This window comes from Pseudonaja textilis, chromosome 5 (genome assembly GCF_049901715.1).
Source record: "Pseudonaja textilis isolate UNSWEBS1 chromosome 5, rPseTex1.2, whole genome shotgun sequence".
NCBI classification, from domain to species: domain Eukaryota; kingdom Metazoa; phylum Chordata; class Lepidosauria; order Squamata; family Elapidae; genus Pseudonaja; species Pseudonaja textilis.
This window is the reverse complement of record NC_141994.1, coordinates 54,232,824-54,249,443: the sequence shown is the minus strand read 5'-3', so window position 1 is coordinate 54,249,443 and position 16,620 is coordinate 54,232,824. Positions and strand designations below refer to the sequence as shown.

The following is a 16,620-nucleotide window of genomic DNA, read 5'->3' as shown; positions in this document are numbered from 1 at the left end:
TCTTTGTTTTGTGAACTATTTTCTTTTGCAGAAAATATCTGGGAAACTATATAATAATGCTAATGCTGATAAAAGCCAGAACCAAAAGTGAATAACTACTTTTTCATTGTCTCTTTCTACCACTCATTTTATTTTTTTCCAACCCTTTAGAATATTAGAATAAATTATGCAGAATGTGTGATGCTATACTTTCTGTCTGTCCATCACTGGGATAATTTTCCAAAAATTGAAACCCCAAATTTGGGGTCTGAGGAAAAGCCTGCAAAAGAAATATTGAACTTGAAAAAGGGCCAAATCTGGCTTTAGACTGTTAAAAAAAGGTTTCCTGAAAATAATCCCTAGCTCATTTCTATGAAAGAGACAACCGACAAACATTTTGGAATGTTGGTAATGGCTTCATTCTAGGACCCCCCCCTTTTTTTTTCTCAGCCACATGACCCTGAGCAGAGTACAGGTAGTCCTCAACTTATTATCATAATTCAACCTGTAATTGCGGTTGTAAGTCATGACAGTAATTAAGCAGATCATCATGTGACCACACCTGATGAAGGGGAACTTACCAAATTTGCAGATGATACTAAGCTGGCAGGAATAGCTAACACCCAAGAAGATAGGCTCAAGATCTAGATGGATCTTGACAGACAAGAACACTGGGCCATATCTAATAAAATGAAATTCAATATAGAGAAAAGTAAAGTCCTACACTTAGGCAAGAAAAAACAAAAGTACACATATAGACTGGGTAAAACCAGGCTCAACAGCAGTAACTGTGAGAGGGATCTTGGAGTCTTAGTGGACAGCCAGCTAAATATGAGCCAGCAGTGTGCAGCAGCAGCAGCCAAAAAAGCTAATGCAATCCTAAATTGTATTAACAGAGGGATATAGTCAAGATCAAGTGAGGTACAATACCACTCTATAAAGCCTTAGTAAGACCACACCTAGCATCCAGTTTTGGTCACCACATTATAAAAAAGATGTTGAGACTCTAGAAAAATAACAGAGAAGAGCAACCAGGATGATTAGGGGACTAGAGAAGAAGGGTTACAGGAACTGGGCTTGGCTAGTCTAGTAAAGAGAAGGACCAGGGGAGACATGATAGTGATCTTCCAAAATTTGAGGGGCTGCCACAGGGAGGAAGGGGTCAAGCTATTTTCTAAAATGACTGTAGGCCAGACAAGGAATAATGGATGGAAACTGAACAAGGAAAGATTTAACCTGGAAATAAGGAGAAACTTTCTGACAGTGAGAACAATCAACCAATCAACAGCTTGCCCTCGGAAGTTCTGGGAACACCATCACTTCAAGAAGAGATTGGACTGCCATTTGTCAGAAATGGTGTAGATCTCCCACTTGGGTGGGGGTGGGGGTGGACTAGATGACCTATAAGGTCCCTTCCAACTCTAATTATCTGCTATCTGTTATCTGATTGTACAACCCTTTTTGCAATGATTGTTAACTGAATGTGATAGTCATAAAGCGAATGTTGCCATCATTAGGCAAACCCATTGTTCATTATTAGGGCATTTTTGCTGGAAAACTTTAAATCGCAGTTACTTGACTGCAAATGGTCATAAATGTGGGCTAGTTGCCAAGCATCCAAAATGCAATCATGTGACTGTGGAAGGGGATGGCCATTAGAAATTCATAACTGGATTGTTAGTACCCTTTTCAGATCTGTTGTAACTTCAGATAGTTGCTAAATGACCAGACAAGTCAAGACCTATCTATATATGCTGCTCACTTTGTGTTTCCTAGTGTGCACAAAACCCAGACACAAGACAGTTGGAGAGCAGAAACATATACAAACAGATGCAACATATTACTGAAAATATAGATGTCTTCTGTGACTATTGTTGATAAAGCAGTTGGATAAAAAAAATCCCAGAAGCTATGTTTTGGCTCCTTACCTTGTTTATTCTATCCAGCCTAGTGGAATGTTTGAAAGAATTATTTAAGAAGGTTTGGATTTATGTCTAATACGATAACTTCCTGAAAACTGAACCATATGGGCTCCAATTTGATGGTGATTGGGGGGGACAAAAGAAGGATGGAGGTAATGATACGAAAATCTTGAAAATTTCTCCAGTGCACTTCCCCAGAGAGTGAGAAGGAAACTGGGATCCTCTTGGAATGTTGCCATCTCAATTCCAACCTCTCCCCTCTTTCTTCTCTCTCAGTCAATGACTAGAGCAGGCAGCTATTAAGAAGTTGGAAATGGTTGCACAAGCCTTGCTCAGCAGGCTTTTGTTCTCTTTTTGATCACTCCATTCCTGCCTTTCCCCCACTTTTTTTGCTTTGCTTAGTAGCTGCCAAAAACTGGGGAAAGATTGCATTTGTCAGAATTAATAGTTTGCAGAGAGCTAGAAGAGAGTACATGGAGAGCTAAGGTCACAAATGAATCCAGAGGCCTGTAACTTTTAGAATGGTAGGTTATTCTGCATCTGAAACATCAGCTTTTTGGAATGCTATCTGTCAAAATTCTGTCCTCGGTCAGTATTCTGTTGTGGCTATTGCAAAGGAAAATTGGATGAGATATAGTACTTAGGACCTCAGGATATGACTAGAATGTGAAAAATAATTACCTAGCAAAATTAGTCTTTTATTACTAAGAGCTAAATAGATGATTCTAGCTGCAAAGTTATAATGCTACTGATTCTTCCTTTCTGAATATAGAACTTAGGTGTGACCATAAACACAAATTCAGTAGCAAAAAAGAGGAGAAATATTTGAATTGTGAAGCATAAGCATAAAAATTGAAATAAAGGAAGAATAACCAGATTTCTAATTTTTAGTTGACCCAATCAAGCTGTCACAAGTAGAGATAATGCACATATGAGGTTAAGCACGTACAGAATCTTTCATTTTATAGTGGGATCCCTTATCTAAGTAAATTGGCTTTCTCAAAAATGGATTAAACACCACACAGACAAAAGGTTCTGAATTTCAGCTCATTTAATGTATTAACAAGTATTCTAAATCTATACGTGAATATCATATAAGACTAGTACCATAGTAACCAATGTGTTTCATGCTTACCATAGTTGCTTGTATTTTGTTTAAATATTAATACAGATCTCCAACACAGTCCAGGGGATCTTCTCCCAAAGCTCTGAGACAGCGGATTCAAATGGCAGTATGTGAAAAAATTAAGGTAGATTAACCATGAACTTCTCTTGCCTGCCCCTCCCTCCAAGATGAAGCATTTATTTAAATCTAAACTGTGTTGTTTATGCATTCTGGCATACTACTTGTAATGGTACGCAACGGAACTTCAGATATAGGGAGAAGAGACACAGCCAAGGGAATGGGCAGATAAAAGGAATGCAGTTCAGAAGGGACCCTCCCTAGTTTCTTGAATGTAAAAGGGAGCCAGGGGGTGGGGTGGGGAGGGGGGAGAAAATATATAGATTTGCAAGATTTTTTCGTTAACATAACCTTACCATAAAGTAGAATTACTCATCTGGCCATGTATCCTGTTTGATCCAACTTTGAAAGTTGTTGCTACTGTTCTATTTTCTGGGTTGGTTTCTTTTTAAAAGGAAGGAATAGATCACCTTCAAGGGAAAATGAGCCTATTGTCCAGGAGGGTCATTAATGATGCTAAGGCATAGTTGCTGTTAATGTTCTCCTACCTGAACTAGAAGGCTTGCAGCCAGAGATTTAAACATGAAGACACTTAGCACTTAGAACTATATACCGCTTCATAGTGCTTTACAGCTTTCTCTAAGCAGTTTACAGAGTCAGCTTGTTGCCCCCAACAATTTGGGTCCTCATTTTACCCACCTCGGAAGGATGGAGGGCTGAGTCAACCTTGAACCTGGCGAAATTCAATCTGCCAAATTGCAAGCAGCTGGCAGTCAGCAGAAGTAGCCACCATGCCATCAGGGCTCCTCAAAGATACTTCTTTTTCTGTAGATTCTAGAAAAGCCCTTAATAAGAAAGAAAACCCAGCATTTCATGACTTACATATTGCCAGCCCCAAGATGAAATACATCTTTTTTTTCTCCTGTCTTTACATTGCAATGGCTTGAGTGTCTTTTGTTTCTCAGCAGGAATGATTGGTACCTTTGAATTTTATTCTGTCTGGGGTCAGTCCCTTTCCCCCCTAAGCTTGCGAGCATCATCACCTCAAGTAATACAGGAGGATATTATGAAAACAAAGCCAGAAAATGGGGTGGGTGGGAGGGGGAAGCTTGCTTCTGTGTGACAAGAAGCTTTTCTCTTAATGCTCCCCCCTTGTTTTCAGCTTCAAATTGAACATAGACTCCCTTTCCCATATTGCTACAACAGTGCGTTGTGTAAGATTACATCTTAGAAATGCTGAAATTCCATTTTTGCTAACTTCTGCAATATAACCTCTTAATGAACATTAATTACTTCAACCGCTGGTGCATAAGAGACTACACCCATTGTTCATCTATTACTTATTTCAACAATTAACAAAAATACAATATAAATACATTTGCAATATTTTTACATATATTTAGATCTTTTTAATTCCCCCTGCCTGTTAAATTAAGTCAAGAATGGCTCCCCAAAGAACCACTTGAAGATAGTTCACCTTGCATGAATTTTCCCTTGTCTCTGGACCCTCCCTTTCCTCTTGGCTCTACCTGTTTTTTTTCTGAAAGAGATCGTTGTCTGACTTTGTTCATGCATCGCACCAAGGTACTGAATAATGTAAATATGGATTTGTGTTAGATTGTTACATGAATACAGTCATTCTGCTTTATAAATGTTGTGCCAAGTGTGACTGATTCAGTAAATCTTGACTAGAGAAGTCTTGACTTAGTGCAATACATGAACATAGCTTATATTAGGCCTATGTTTATTTGTGTATGTGTATGTTTACATACAGTGGAAAAAAGATTATTTTTTATGAACTTATGAGAGTCCTTTAAAAAAGTCAATCAAGGCTGCAGCTTTCTAAAACACATCTAATGTGGCTATTTTTTCGTGTGAAATACAAGCAATTATACAGTAATTTTAGGCATTCAATTAGTTATTCCAGCACGCAAACTAAAGAAATGGAAAAAAATGCCAGAGCTTTGCTTATATTTATCACAGTCGAATAGAAATCTGTCTTCCTCACTTATACATTATAATTCATATTGATCTACTTCCTTTTTAGCTGAAGCAACCTTTAATTAGATCCCAGTTTGCTTGCACTTATAAAGATGACCAAATAATCAAGCCAAAGAATCAACCCTTCAGTTCATCAGCAGATGTGTATCCAGCACTCCAAAAAACAGCAGCTTCTCATACTGAAGACAGATCAACTTCAGGTAAATTCAGTGAGCAATATCTCTCTACTTCTCTGCCCCCTCATTTATTGGCCAGGATTAATGTATATGCTGTCAATTAATTGAACAGCTCCTAAATAAATGAAATAATTGCTATACCAATGTAGAAGTGATCCGCTAGACATATTTTGGCACCTGCAGTAGCTAGTTAGATGCCACAGGAAGCTCAAAGCAAGGCATGAAGGCAACAACCTTTCCCTGCCAAGGAGCGAATAGGTGTGAACTGGTAGAATCCAACCTTGATTAAGTGGCTGTCATGAAAAAAAACCCACCTGAGCTTCTTTAAGACAATACAGTAAGTCCATGCTGCCAACTTAGCAGTTTGAAAGCAGATAAACACAGGTAGATAATAGGTACTACTTTGGTGGGGTGTTGCCTTTGGCATATAATCATGTCAGCCATATGATCATAGAAGCGTCTTCAGTGTTGTACATCATGTCCGCTATCTCTTTCTTTTTAATTAAATCCAGTTTAGGCTGTAATCCTTTTTATACACATATAGAAGTATATATAAAATGTATCTTTTTCCTGTAATGTGAAATGTGTTAGCCCCTCCCTCCATGTTCACAGAACTTTTTTCAAACTCTTTGCAGGTAATGTTGATTTTTTATATCTCGAGTATTTTGTGTGTTATATTAGCATGCAAAACAGGAAAGGAGAGTTGGAGTTTGGCATGGTGATCTCACTTGTATCTGTTGATTGTTTTTTATTGGAGCTCTTATCTTTTCCAGAGTTTGCATGGTAGCCATGTGGGATCAAGAAATCCAAGTATGCCCACTTGCCCTTGCATTACTCACAAGTTTTACTGCTCTATTCTTTCTTGACACAGAATCATCTCTGAGCACATAAAAGTAACACTACCTTTAAAACAGACTGTAAGCAGATCCAACTATTTGACCTAGACTAGAGCATGAAACACTGAGGCAATCAAACTTTTAAGATTTGAAAATAACATTGCTTGTTTTTTTTTAGGGCATGTTCTGTGTTTTCTTTTAGAGATAAATAACTGAAACCTCATTGAAAATGCTGCAAAAAATATCTGGGCTGTGAACTGAGTAAACATCAATACACTGTAGCAGTTCCCATGCTCATAAAAGCTTATGCAGTTATTGGTTCATTTAACTTGAATATTTCCAAGGCTCTTTCCTGTTGTTTTCTTCTGAATTAATATCTTCTGCCACCTATGTCATTATGAGATTGACTTTTTGTATTTGTCCAGTTAAGTGGCTGATAAAGTACACTTTGAACTCTTCAACAGCAAAATGTAATATCTTTCAGTGCTTGGGCACTGCATCAAAATCCAGTTCATATTTTTCAATAATTTGCACGTGCTTTTAAAATGAATGGTTTCTTGTACTCTTGTTTTTATACGTGTTTATTTTCTGAAGTGGTTGCTGAAGTATTTTTTTATGTTAAGGGTGATGGCTCAGATTGTATAATGTTTTCAATTAATTTTTTCTACTAATTAGACTTAGTTAACTCAATTTACAAGAACAATGTCTCTTGAAAATTAACAGGGGTGACTAGTATGCAACAAAAACAATTTAAAAACAGTGTATTTTTCCCCCTTATTTATTTATTTTATTTTATTTATTTATTAGATTTGTATTGCTGCCTATTCGCCATGAATATAAATGTTATAAAATGTTTTGTTTTCTTAACCATCAGAAAGCCTGACTTCATCGCTTGAAAATACTACACTTGGAACTGGTTCTGAAAATGTTTGTCAGAATGGAAATACAAGAAATGAAATAGGAAAATTAAGTTGCCAGCCAGAGAACAAGAATCCAAAGAGGAAGCTGGTGGACAGAACTAGTGAAAATGTCATATTCACTAATGAAAATGAAACATCACAGTATAAGAAACCCAAGACTGTAGTGAAATGCCAAAATAGTTTAGACAGCAAACTAAAAGAACCCCAAAAATCCAAAAAGGCTGTACCCAAAAAGAAGCTTATTATTGGGCAAGCGAAACTAACTCAGTTCTTTAGGTTGTAAATGTCAGTGGCTTAAAAGGGGGAAAAAAAGAGACTATATTAAGATTCCATTGCAATCATGATTATGCAGAAGTTTTATATACATAATACTTAAAAATTAAATCATCAAGTTTTATGCAGAATTCTCAGTTTAATAATGCACTGTGATTTTACACTTGTTTCAATATGTAGCATTCTGACATAGAAATATTTAGAATCTTTACAAACACATAGCAATATTTTAACCACAATTACATTTTTTGTGACTTATCAAGGAAAGGGCTTGTCTCCTCCAAGTGATGCATTTCAGGGTCGTCTTAGGCTTGCCAACAAGGTCGATACACTCTTCCCAGCATACATCTGAGCACTAAAGAAAACACAACAAAAATGTGTGATTTTGACTGTCAAGTACGTATTTTTATAAACAAGTTTTAACTACATTGTCATCTGTAGTGGCATGTTGTAAATTATCACTCATTTGAAATTTTAACTCATTTTTTCTATTAAATATTTAGAACACATGTTATCTTTTAAATCTTACATTCAACCAGTCACTCTTCAAAAGATCAAGTGGGACCTACAATTTTTAAAGACTTAGGGTAATAATAAACCTTTCTTTTTCAGAGAAACTTATTCTGATGATCGATTGCTACATTTGTCCTTTGATATAGTTTTACCTGTGTTAAATACATAGAGATGCAATTGAATATACATGGGTGAATGAAACACTGGCTTATTCCTGAGCAGGCTTAAGCTAAAATAATTGGCTGATTTCTAAGGCACCCCAAGTCTTCAGGAGTTTGTTAGAGAAACCTGACTACCTTTTGTGTGAATGCATTGAAAAAGATGATGAAAAAAGGCAGCTCACGGGAGAAGAGGGAGAAACATTTGTGTCCCTCCTGCTAAGCCAAGTTAGAAAAACTCTTATATTTGGGCATCTGGACATAGCACTAACCTGGAGGCATCACTCTGCCAATTCTCTTTCTCTCTGGCTGGATGTTCCTTGTGACTTCCACAACTGGCCTAGCAGCATGAGGATTGCTGACAAATTAAGGTGCACTTCAAATTGCTATTGTAGCTAGTGGACAATTGCCCCAAAGAAAATGGTGGGCCACATATGCCACAGAAGTTAGGCAGGTGGAAAACTAGCTATGTGGCTCTTCTTGAGCCCCCACTGCAATGTGCAAGAGAAAAAGGAACTTGAAAGTTGGGAGTACAGGTAGTCCTCGACTTATGACCACAATTGAGCCCAAAATTTCTGTTGTTAAGTGAATTTCGCCCCATTTATGACCTTTCTTGCTATAGATGTTAAGTGAATTTCTGTGGTTGATAAGTTAGTAACCCGATTGTTACCAAAAGGTGATCACGTGTCCTTGGGACACAGCAATGGCCATAAATATGAACCAGTTGCCAAGCATTTGAATTTTGACCACACAATCATGGGGATGCTGAAAAGGTTGTAACTGTGAAAAATGGTCATAAGTAACATTTTTAGTGCTATTGTAACCTTGAGTGGTCACTAAATGAATTGTAAGTCGAGGACTACCTGTACTGAAGATCACTAGTCACATACATCAAGGAATATAACCAGCTGAGAAATCTGAGAATTGCCTTGAGCTCTACTTAGATTGCTTCTGCTTATCACTGGAGAAATGGTGGCCACAGTTATTCATTTCAATAGTTATAACTATGATTTAGCAAATTAAGGTAATAATGTTTTGCAGAAACATGAAAATATAACTCACGGTCAAAATCTCTTCTTCCGATAGGCAAATTAGCTGAGTTTTCATCACTTCCTGTCTCACGCCGTTCTTGTATTGATTCAATATTTTCAACCTCAGCATTTGATGGAAAAGCCATAGGTCCCTCCAATTCCAAATAAGGAATCTGCTTAACATTTAAGCTCCGTGGCTGGCCGTAGTTTATGACATGATGTTTATAACCTATATTCTGTACTCCAGAGAATAAGTGGAGATGAAAATTTCCGAAATAAAAATATTCCAGTCCTTAACCCACTAATGAGCCATTTTCAGAAAAGAGTTATCTTCAGATTGCAGTATAGTCTATCCTGAAGTTTAGTTTTTAGCTTAAAATCAAGAATCAAACCAGGTTTTTTCAAGGCAAGACATCTTAATACATAGCCAAGAGATGTTAATGTGAAATAAAATTGATTTGTTTGATTAAGTTTAATAATACCAAGGTCTACTTAAAAAAAAAATTTTTCCTTTGTGATATGTATTAATGATGGTAAGAGCAACATTAAGACTCATTTTTAAACTAAAGCTGAAAGGCATGTTTTTTCTTTTAAACTCTTTAAGACTGAAAATACAATATTAACATTTTCATATATACAAAACACAGCATTCTGTTCGCTTCATTTTAGGATGATAGCTGCTTCAAATCACATTCCATACTAATTATATAGCAATAGCACTTAGACATATATACTGTCTCACAGTGCTTTGCCAATAAGCAGTTTACAGAGCCAGCATATTGCTCCCAATAATTTGGCTCCTCATTTTACCAACCTCGGAAGGAAGGAAGGTTGAGTCAACCTTGAGCCAGTAAGGATTGAACTGCTGGCAGTCAGCAGAGTTAGTCTGCAATACTGCATTCTAACTACTGCACCACTATGGCTCTATATATTGGCATATCTGAAATAATATATTCCAATGTTTTGTTACAAATTTATGGTCCATAATGCTAATTTGTGTTACACAATAGCTACACAGAAAACTCACTGAGAAATGAGGGTTTCGATCTTCATCCAGAAAACTGCTGTCCTCCATTTTATAATGCTCAAAAGAAGATGTAGGCAGAGACTTTCCAGCTTTGTCACCATTCTGCGTTATCTTTCCAAGGCTGAATGTGCTTAGCAGCATATTATCTTCTGCTTTTCGCATAGACTTTGAAACAGAAAGCAAAGACCCTTGAGACAAAAGAGAAAAAATCAATAGTAATACATGGGATGAGGTACACATTCTCCAGCGTTTAGATGTTTGCATGGAGGTGAACAAACTTTAAATATTACTTAAATGAGACTAATTTGAAAATAGAACATGGACAGAAAAATGGTATTATATAGCTTGCGGAATGAATAGATACCACTTCAATGACTTACACTGTGAGAACTGTGAGTAAAGAGAACTGACCTTTTGCATATCATTACATGTCTTTTGTTCCAAACCATAGGTGATGAGCTGATTTTCGATACATTCATTATATACTTTGGATTATCTTATCAAGTACCACAGGACAATTTTCTTCTGAATTCTAAGTTAATCTTTAAATTCCACTTCACACAGTCTCAGGAAAGAATTAATTTGTGCATGTGTGGAAAAAGAAAGGCAGAAAGACTTCATTATTCATGCTTTAAAAACTAAGGCTTCTTGAGAAATAAGAGAAAAACAGTCTGTGAGGAAAAGTCTTAAGCAATTAAATCTTAAAGAGAATTCAAACCCCTTCCAACTTGTCCAGACAAAATGTTTCGTACATGTGCATAAAATAAGGAGTCATGGATATAATTTGAAATATGCCACACTTGTGCTTTAATTTAATTTTGAAGTAGATGCCATGACTCCTGCTTCCTTAGGAGAGAATATTATTTAAACGAACATGAGTTTTTGTCTCATAAGTGTTCAGAGGAGACAGATTTAATATAGAAATAGTGACATGAGTGAGGAGTAACTTGGCTCTGTGCCTGTCTAATGTTTTTCTCAAGCAGCTTTGTCTGAGATTTTGAATTGTTCCACCCTTGTTCCACAAAAGTATAAATATAAGAAAAAGTAGCTTAGAAGATATCAAATAATAGAATAAGCCAAGGAATATAGGAGTAATTCAAGTAATGGCATTTGAATTAACTGCAGTAAGCTACCATTGGATATTCAGTAATAACTGTACACACCAGTTTGCTGAATCAAGACAAAAGAAGATAATTAATTAAATTAGTTATTTAAGGTCTTATTCAATGAGGCTGGGGAAAAAAAGAAAACGAAGAGTCTGCCAAACAAGCTGGTGAATGGACTCAGACTGGTAATAGATGTGCCTTTAGATGATCAGATTAGGGACAGATTATCATGGAGGATATTTATGTGGACTGGGCACTAAGAGTTAACATTGAGTTGATGTCACATAATCAACAAACATGGATCATAAAACAGTAGATTTTAAGCCTGAAACTTGACTATGAAATAGATCATGAACTGTTCACGTGCATGCTCCAGATAAACTAAAGCAAAAGAATAATGCCAACTGTTTTCCACTATAATATTTTGAACAGATACCCACAGGTGCAATTCAGCTGGTTCTCACCTGTTGGCCGGAACCAGGGGTGGGATTCAACTGGCAATGCTACTGGTTCGGTATTTGTGTTTTGCGAGATGCACGCTGTGCGCACGTGTATTACACTATTAGTCGAGCCACTGGGATAGCTGATAAGTGCTCAGGTGCATTTTTTTTACTGCTTTTTCAACCTCAGCTGTGCCGCGCAAAGCAGCTAAGGTTGAAAAAGCAGGAAATAAAGGTCAGGTAAGAGGCCGGGCGGGCAGATGGGCCAAACAGCAGCAGATACAGAACCGGTTCTGTGTCTGCTGCTCTTCAGAGCTACAGAGGTGGGCAGAACCAGTAGCATCCCAACCCTGGTCCAAACCATTAGTTAATTGCTTATGCAGTTTGGAGAACTGGCTAAAAATAAAGTGCAAGAGAGTTCCCCCCATCTCACTCTTCAATGAATAGCTCTGGGCAGACAGCCAAGAACCACTTAACAGTTGCAGTTGGAATGCAGCTGATACACACTGAATCAAGTCAATAAACAACAGAAACTGACAGGATTAGGACAGGGAAACCCATCAATCACCCATCTAGGGATGGGATTAACCTCTTCCCTTCAGGAAGGAGGACACGATTACAAACATTTCATTATAAAGAGTATTAAGTAACTTCTGTGATCAGCTGATACTCCCTGGAGTTTCCCCAAGACCTTTTATAGCTGCTGCAGTGTTGGTTACTTCTTGTTTCTTCCTGGGGAAAAAGATAGAGGAGGGGACAATGATGCAGCTTGATCATACAGGCCGTGAATTTAATGCATGTGTGGTCCAGCCAAGCTGTATTGCTTCTGCTGTGAGGCACCCAATTTAGAACATAGAGAACATAGAATAATAGAGTTGAAATGGATAATGAATTTGGCAGCATGCCCAGGCTTTCAATTAGCATGAGCTAATTGGAAGTTTGAAAGAAGAGATTGGATAGCCATTTGTCTGAAGTGGTGTAGGGTTACCTGCCTAAGCAGGGGATTGGACTAGAAGACTTCCAAGGTTCTTTCCAACTCTGTTATTCTATTCTATTCTATTCTATTCTATTCTATTCTATTCTATTCTAAAGATTGGAACGGTGCTATTTTATCGTGAGTTGGACTAAGAAATTTCCTAAGGGTGAGACCAATCAAGTTGACCATGCCCACCCAGTCACTGGGCAGAGAACTGGTTGTTAAATTATTTGAATCCCAACACTGCATATACCCTACTCATTTTAGAGAGGACTTCCAGAATCTCTTTGAAGTCATGAACCTCAGTGATAGGACAGGAACTGTGGAATGAAATCAAATAAATTGTTAAGGATGAAAAGGGACAGCCAAAGACTTAGATACAAAAGATAGCAAATTTGATGTCTGAACAAACGGTAAAAATTGCCAAGAAGAAAAGAGAAATCAAAGCCAAGAACGACAAAGGTCTCAGGAAGGAACTTAAAGAATTTCAGACAGCTGTTAGATGAGAAGCAGTTATCTAATAACATCTGTAAAGACACTGAAATTAGCAGCATACACAGAAAAACTAAGAAATTCTAAAAGAGCTCATATCTTGCAACCCTGAATTGATAAGCTAAAGAATAGTAATGGAAAGATGGTCACTGATTTAAAAAGAGCCAACAAGGATGGAAGGAGTATACTGAAATTCTATACATTAAAGATGTCACCATCTAAGATCTTATTCAATAGGATATTCTCTACAGGAAATCATTGCTTATTGACCATGAAAACTTATGATGGACTCCAAGAAAGCTATTTATGACCTTGATCTGAAGTTCTGATGCTTTCCTCCCCCACCACTTGGTGATTGCATTTTGGATGCTTAGCAACCAGATCACATTTATGTGATTGTGATTTATGATTTCTTTGGTGGAAATCGGTGTTTACTTCCAGTTTCCACCAAAAAACTGTCAATTCTGAATGATGGGTTCACTTTATAACCACTTAACATTAAAAATATGTAAAACCAAGTTGGTCATGTGATGACTTGCTTAATGATCATCACAATGTATGATCATAATTCCAGGCTCAATTATGATCGTAAGTCAAAGACTACTTATAAATACAGGTACTACTACTGTGGTTATTACCAGGCTGGAAAGCTACTTGATATGTGTGTCAAGAGATTGGAAGAGTTCAGTCTACATACAACAAAGAGAATTTAGTAGAGTGTGCAAATCATTGTACAAAATTCTTAATTTCACATGCTAGCAAAATAATGCTCAGGATTATTCAACACAGATTGGAATCCTATATGGAAAAGAAAATCCAGGTGTTCAAGCTAGTTTTAGAAAAGGCCAAAGGCCAAGAGATATTTTTGCCAACGCGCGCTGGATAGTTTAGGAAGCCAATATGAGTAAAGAGAAGCTGATACGTTCTGCATTATAAAGAGACCTTTCACTGTATAACCATGTGGTACATTCCACAGCCGTGGAACGGCTGTGAACTCCTAGAAAACATCATATAAAATCAATATGTAGAACAGGAAGTCATAGTCTTGAAAGAACTTGGCAAAACAGGGTGGCTGCAGGCTGGCAAAGAAGTGAGATAAAACTATATTCTCCCCTGCCTTTGGACTGACTTTTGCCTTTTAGAATTGGCTTACAATAATAAAGGATAATAATAAATATGGTTCTGTGGGCGTGGCTTGGTGGGCATGGCTTGGTGGGCATGGCAAGGGAAGAATATGTCTAAAATCTCCATTCCCACCCCACTCCAGGGGGAAGGTTACTGCAAAATCCCATTCCCTTCCCACCCCACTAAGCTCCGTTCTCCTGTGCAGGGCAATAAAAGAAGGCCCAGCCAATCAGCTGGGACTCGGGAGGCAGAGAATAGATGGGGGTGGGGCCAGTCAGAGGTGGTATCTGCCAGTTCTCCAAACTACTCAAAATTTCTGTACCGGTTCTCCAGAATTGGTCAGAACCTGCTCAATACCACCTCTGCATATTTCCTTCCACATTGTCCAAAAAGATGCTTCTGGGAAGGTCACAAACAAATACTGAATGCAATTCCCTCTTCAGGTTATTGTCACATGTAGCATATTCTAAAATAGAAGTTTGTGAATTTACATGGCATTCTGAGGTTATGGTGACTCATTGAGCCAGGTTTATATTATATTTACTGTCTAACTAGGAACAATCCAAGAATCCATGTGTCGGGCTCTGAGTTTGCTACAGAGCCCATCAGCTCCAAACACGCCTCGCAGCATGTCAGCTGGCTGTGGAGAATGTCACCTTATCTCTGCTGCTGCCGGATCTGTATTTCTGCTGGTGTGCTGGCCGATGGTGTTGCTTTGGAATGACTCAGCTGAGCTGTCAGCTGCAGGATGGATTCTGAAGCAACTGCGGGGCTGGAAATGGCTCTTTTCATGTATTATTGTGGTGCATATTGTTAGAGGGGGTTGGGGCACATATAGGTGGTAATTATGCCTTATGTTAAAACATGGTGAAGGTGGCACTGGGTGGGGTTCAGTTAGTGAGGGTTGGAATAGGTTAGGGATATGGACATGTTATAGGGTTAATAGCATTTAGGAATAATGGGTTAGGTGTGGCCTGAACTAGAACTGCGTAAAGGCTTGGGTGTGGTCGGGTATGTCTCATGATAATGGTAATAAAAGGAAAGGGAGCAAACTCAAACCCAACTCTAACCTTGCCTGGCTTTTAGCCTTTCTTGTCAAATAAGAGTATTTGTTGTTTGCTGATCTAATGAATAAACCATCATTGCACTACAAAGGAGTTGGAGTTTATATTCATTTCAGGACAAATCTTCAATCCCCAAGGACTGGCTGAGACCATGTTTGATAAATAGATGTAAATGATTTGATTTTAATTAGGTCAGGAGACTCTCACATCAGAAAGAAGGAAGCAGGGTGGGAAAGAAGAAAAAACGGTTCTTACAGACATGTTTTCCTCCAGCATGTTTGACCTGATAGATTTGAAAGTGAGAGACGAGTCACAATGGCAGGGAAAGTGACAATAAAATAATTTAAGTGAGACCTAAGAGAGTATTTACAATTTGTACAAAAACATCTATTTTGGCATCAAGGTTTCTAAGCACCCACTGACAGAAGCACACTTATTTAACTGAATAGGAGCCATTACAGATCAGGTCCATTACTGAAGCATTATTTATTAAACAAGTTGATATGGCTGTCCAATTTACACATGACTCTGGGCAGCTTACAACATTAAAAAATCCGCAATCTAAAACCCCTAAACCCTATCCCCCAAACCAGCCACTTGATCAGCCTGATGATAGAACCATGTATTCAGGACTGTTAAGATGTAAGTAAATTCAAATATATGGAAGAGACATTTTTATATCAGAGCTGTTGGTGTTAGGGCAATTTTAGGATTGTATATGTGGCAATTTACAGAATTCAGTCCTATAGCTATTAAGAAGACCATCCTCTGCCTGAATATGCCCTTTTCTGATTAATGTGTATATTGTGTAAATTATACAGTTTAACATGTACAATGTGTAAATTACAGAAAAATGTGCAAATATAGCTGACAACAATACTGATTAATCCAGGACTGCTTTGGTTTGGAAGATGCAGTTCTGTATAGTCAAGTCAGGATAAATCTGGGAATCAGATGCTTATCTAAGCAGTCACACTATACAGTATGTACAAAGGCAGTGAATAGTGTACCTGAGCATGAGACAAAAGTTTATGGATAGGACATCACTCTCACATGGGCCCCCCAGCTGTTTATTCTATGAGGCACATTTGAAGAGGCAGCAGATCACAGAGGCTTAGGATCTCTGTGGAGGTACATGAAAGCCAAGGGTATATTAGAAGTTGAAGGAATGCTTAACTTTTGCAAAAGCAGAAAAGCAGGGAAACTTCCAAGAAGTAAAAATAGCAGATGCTTCATTTATTAAAAACTTATGATTTATGGGCATTTTACATGTTTCTCTGCCTGGAATTAGACCATCCTTGCCCTCACCAATTTTGGGCAATTTTGAGGGGTTCACATAATGGTTTTGTCAGCCAGTTACAAATCCATCTGGTGGTCCTGCTGTCTATCCCACATTTT

The 16,620-nt window shown here is 37.8% G+C and overlaps 2 protein-coding genes across 4 annotated transcripts in view; one reads left to right on the top strand and one right to left on the bottom strand.

Annotated features, from left to right (window-relative positions):
* The window catches only part of PARPBP (PARP1 binding protein), a 29,836-nt gene extending 21,890 nt beyond the window's left edge, over window positions 1-7,946 (top strand). For all 3 annotated transcript variants that reach the window (XM_087934901.1, XM_026726488.2, XM_087934902.1), the window contains exons 9-11: window positions 3,073-3,151; window positions 5,132-5,285; window positions 6,972-7,946. In XM_087934901.1, coding sequence (XP_087791027.1) covers window positions 3,073-3,151; window positions 5,132-5,285; window positions 6,972-7,300 — 562 coding nt within the window. In that variant the 3' untranslated portion in view covers window positions 7,301-7,946. The remainder of the gene's footprint in view (window positions 1-3,072; window positions 3,152-5,131; window positions 5,286-6,971) is intronic.
* On the bottom strand, window positions 7,508-10,259 carry PMCH (pro-melanin concentrating hormone). The gene is made up of 3 exons (XM_026726521.2): window positions 10,020-10,259; window positions 9,024-9,228; window positions 7,508-7,645 (listed from the first exon to the last, which is right to left on the bottom strand). The coding sequence occupies exons 1-3, from the start codon at window positions 10,257-10,259 to the stop codon at window positions 7,596-7,598; spliced, it is 495 nt and encodes a 164-aa protein (XP_026582306.1). The 3' UTR covers window positions 7,508-7,595.
* Between the last annotated feature and the right edge of the window lie 6,361 nt (window positions 10,260-16,620).

Excerpts from the sequence above, each read along its gene's own strand:
- PMCH (XM_026726521.2), bottom strand. The coding sequence starts at position 10,259 with ATGTGTACCTCATCCCATGTATTACTATTGATTTTTTCTCTTTTGTCT. Across the intron at positions 9,229-10,019 it reads ATCGAAACCCTCATTTCTCA|AATATAGGTTATAAACATCA; the intron begins GTGAGTTTTCTG and ends TCTGGAGTACAG. Across the intron at positions 7,646-9,023 it reads CGGAAGAAGAGATTTTGACC|TGCTCAGATGTATGCTGGGA; the intron begins GTGAGTTATATT and ends TGTTTTCTTTAG.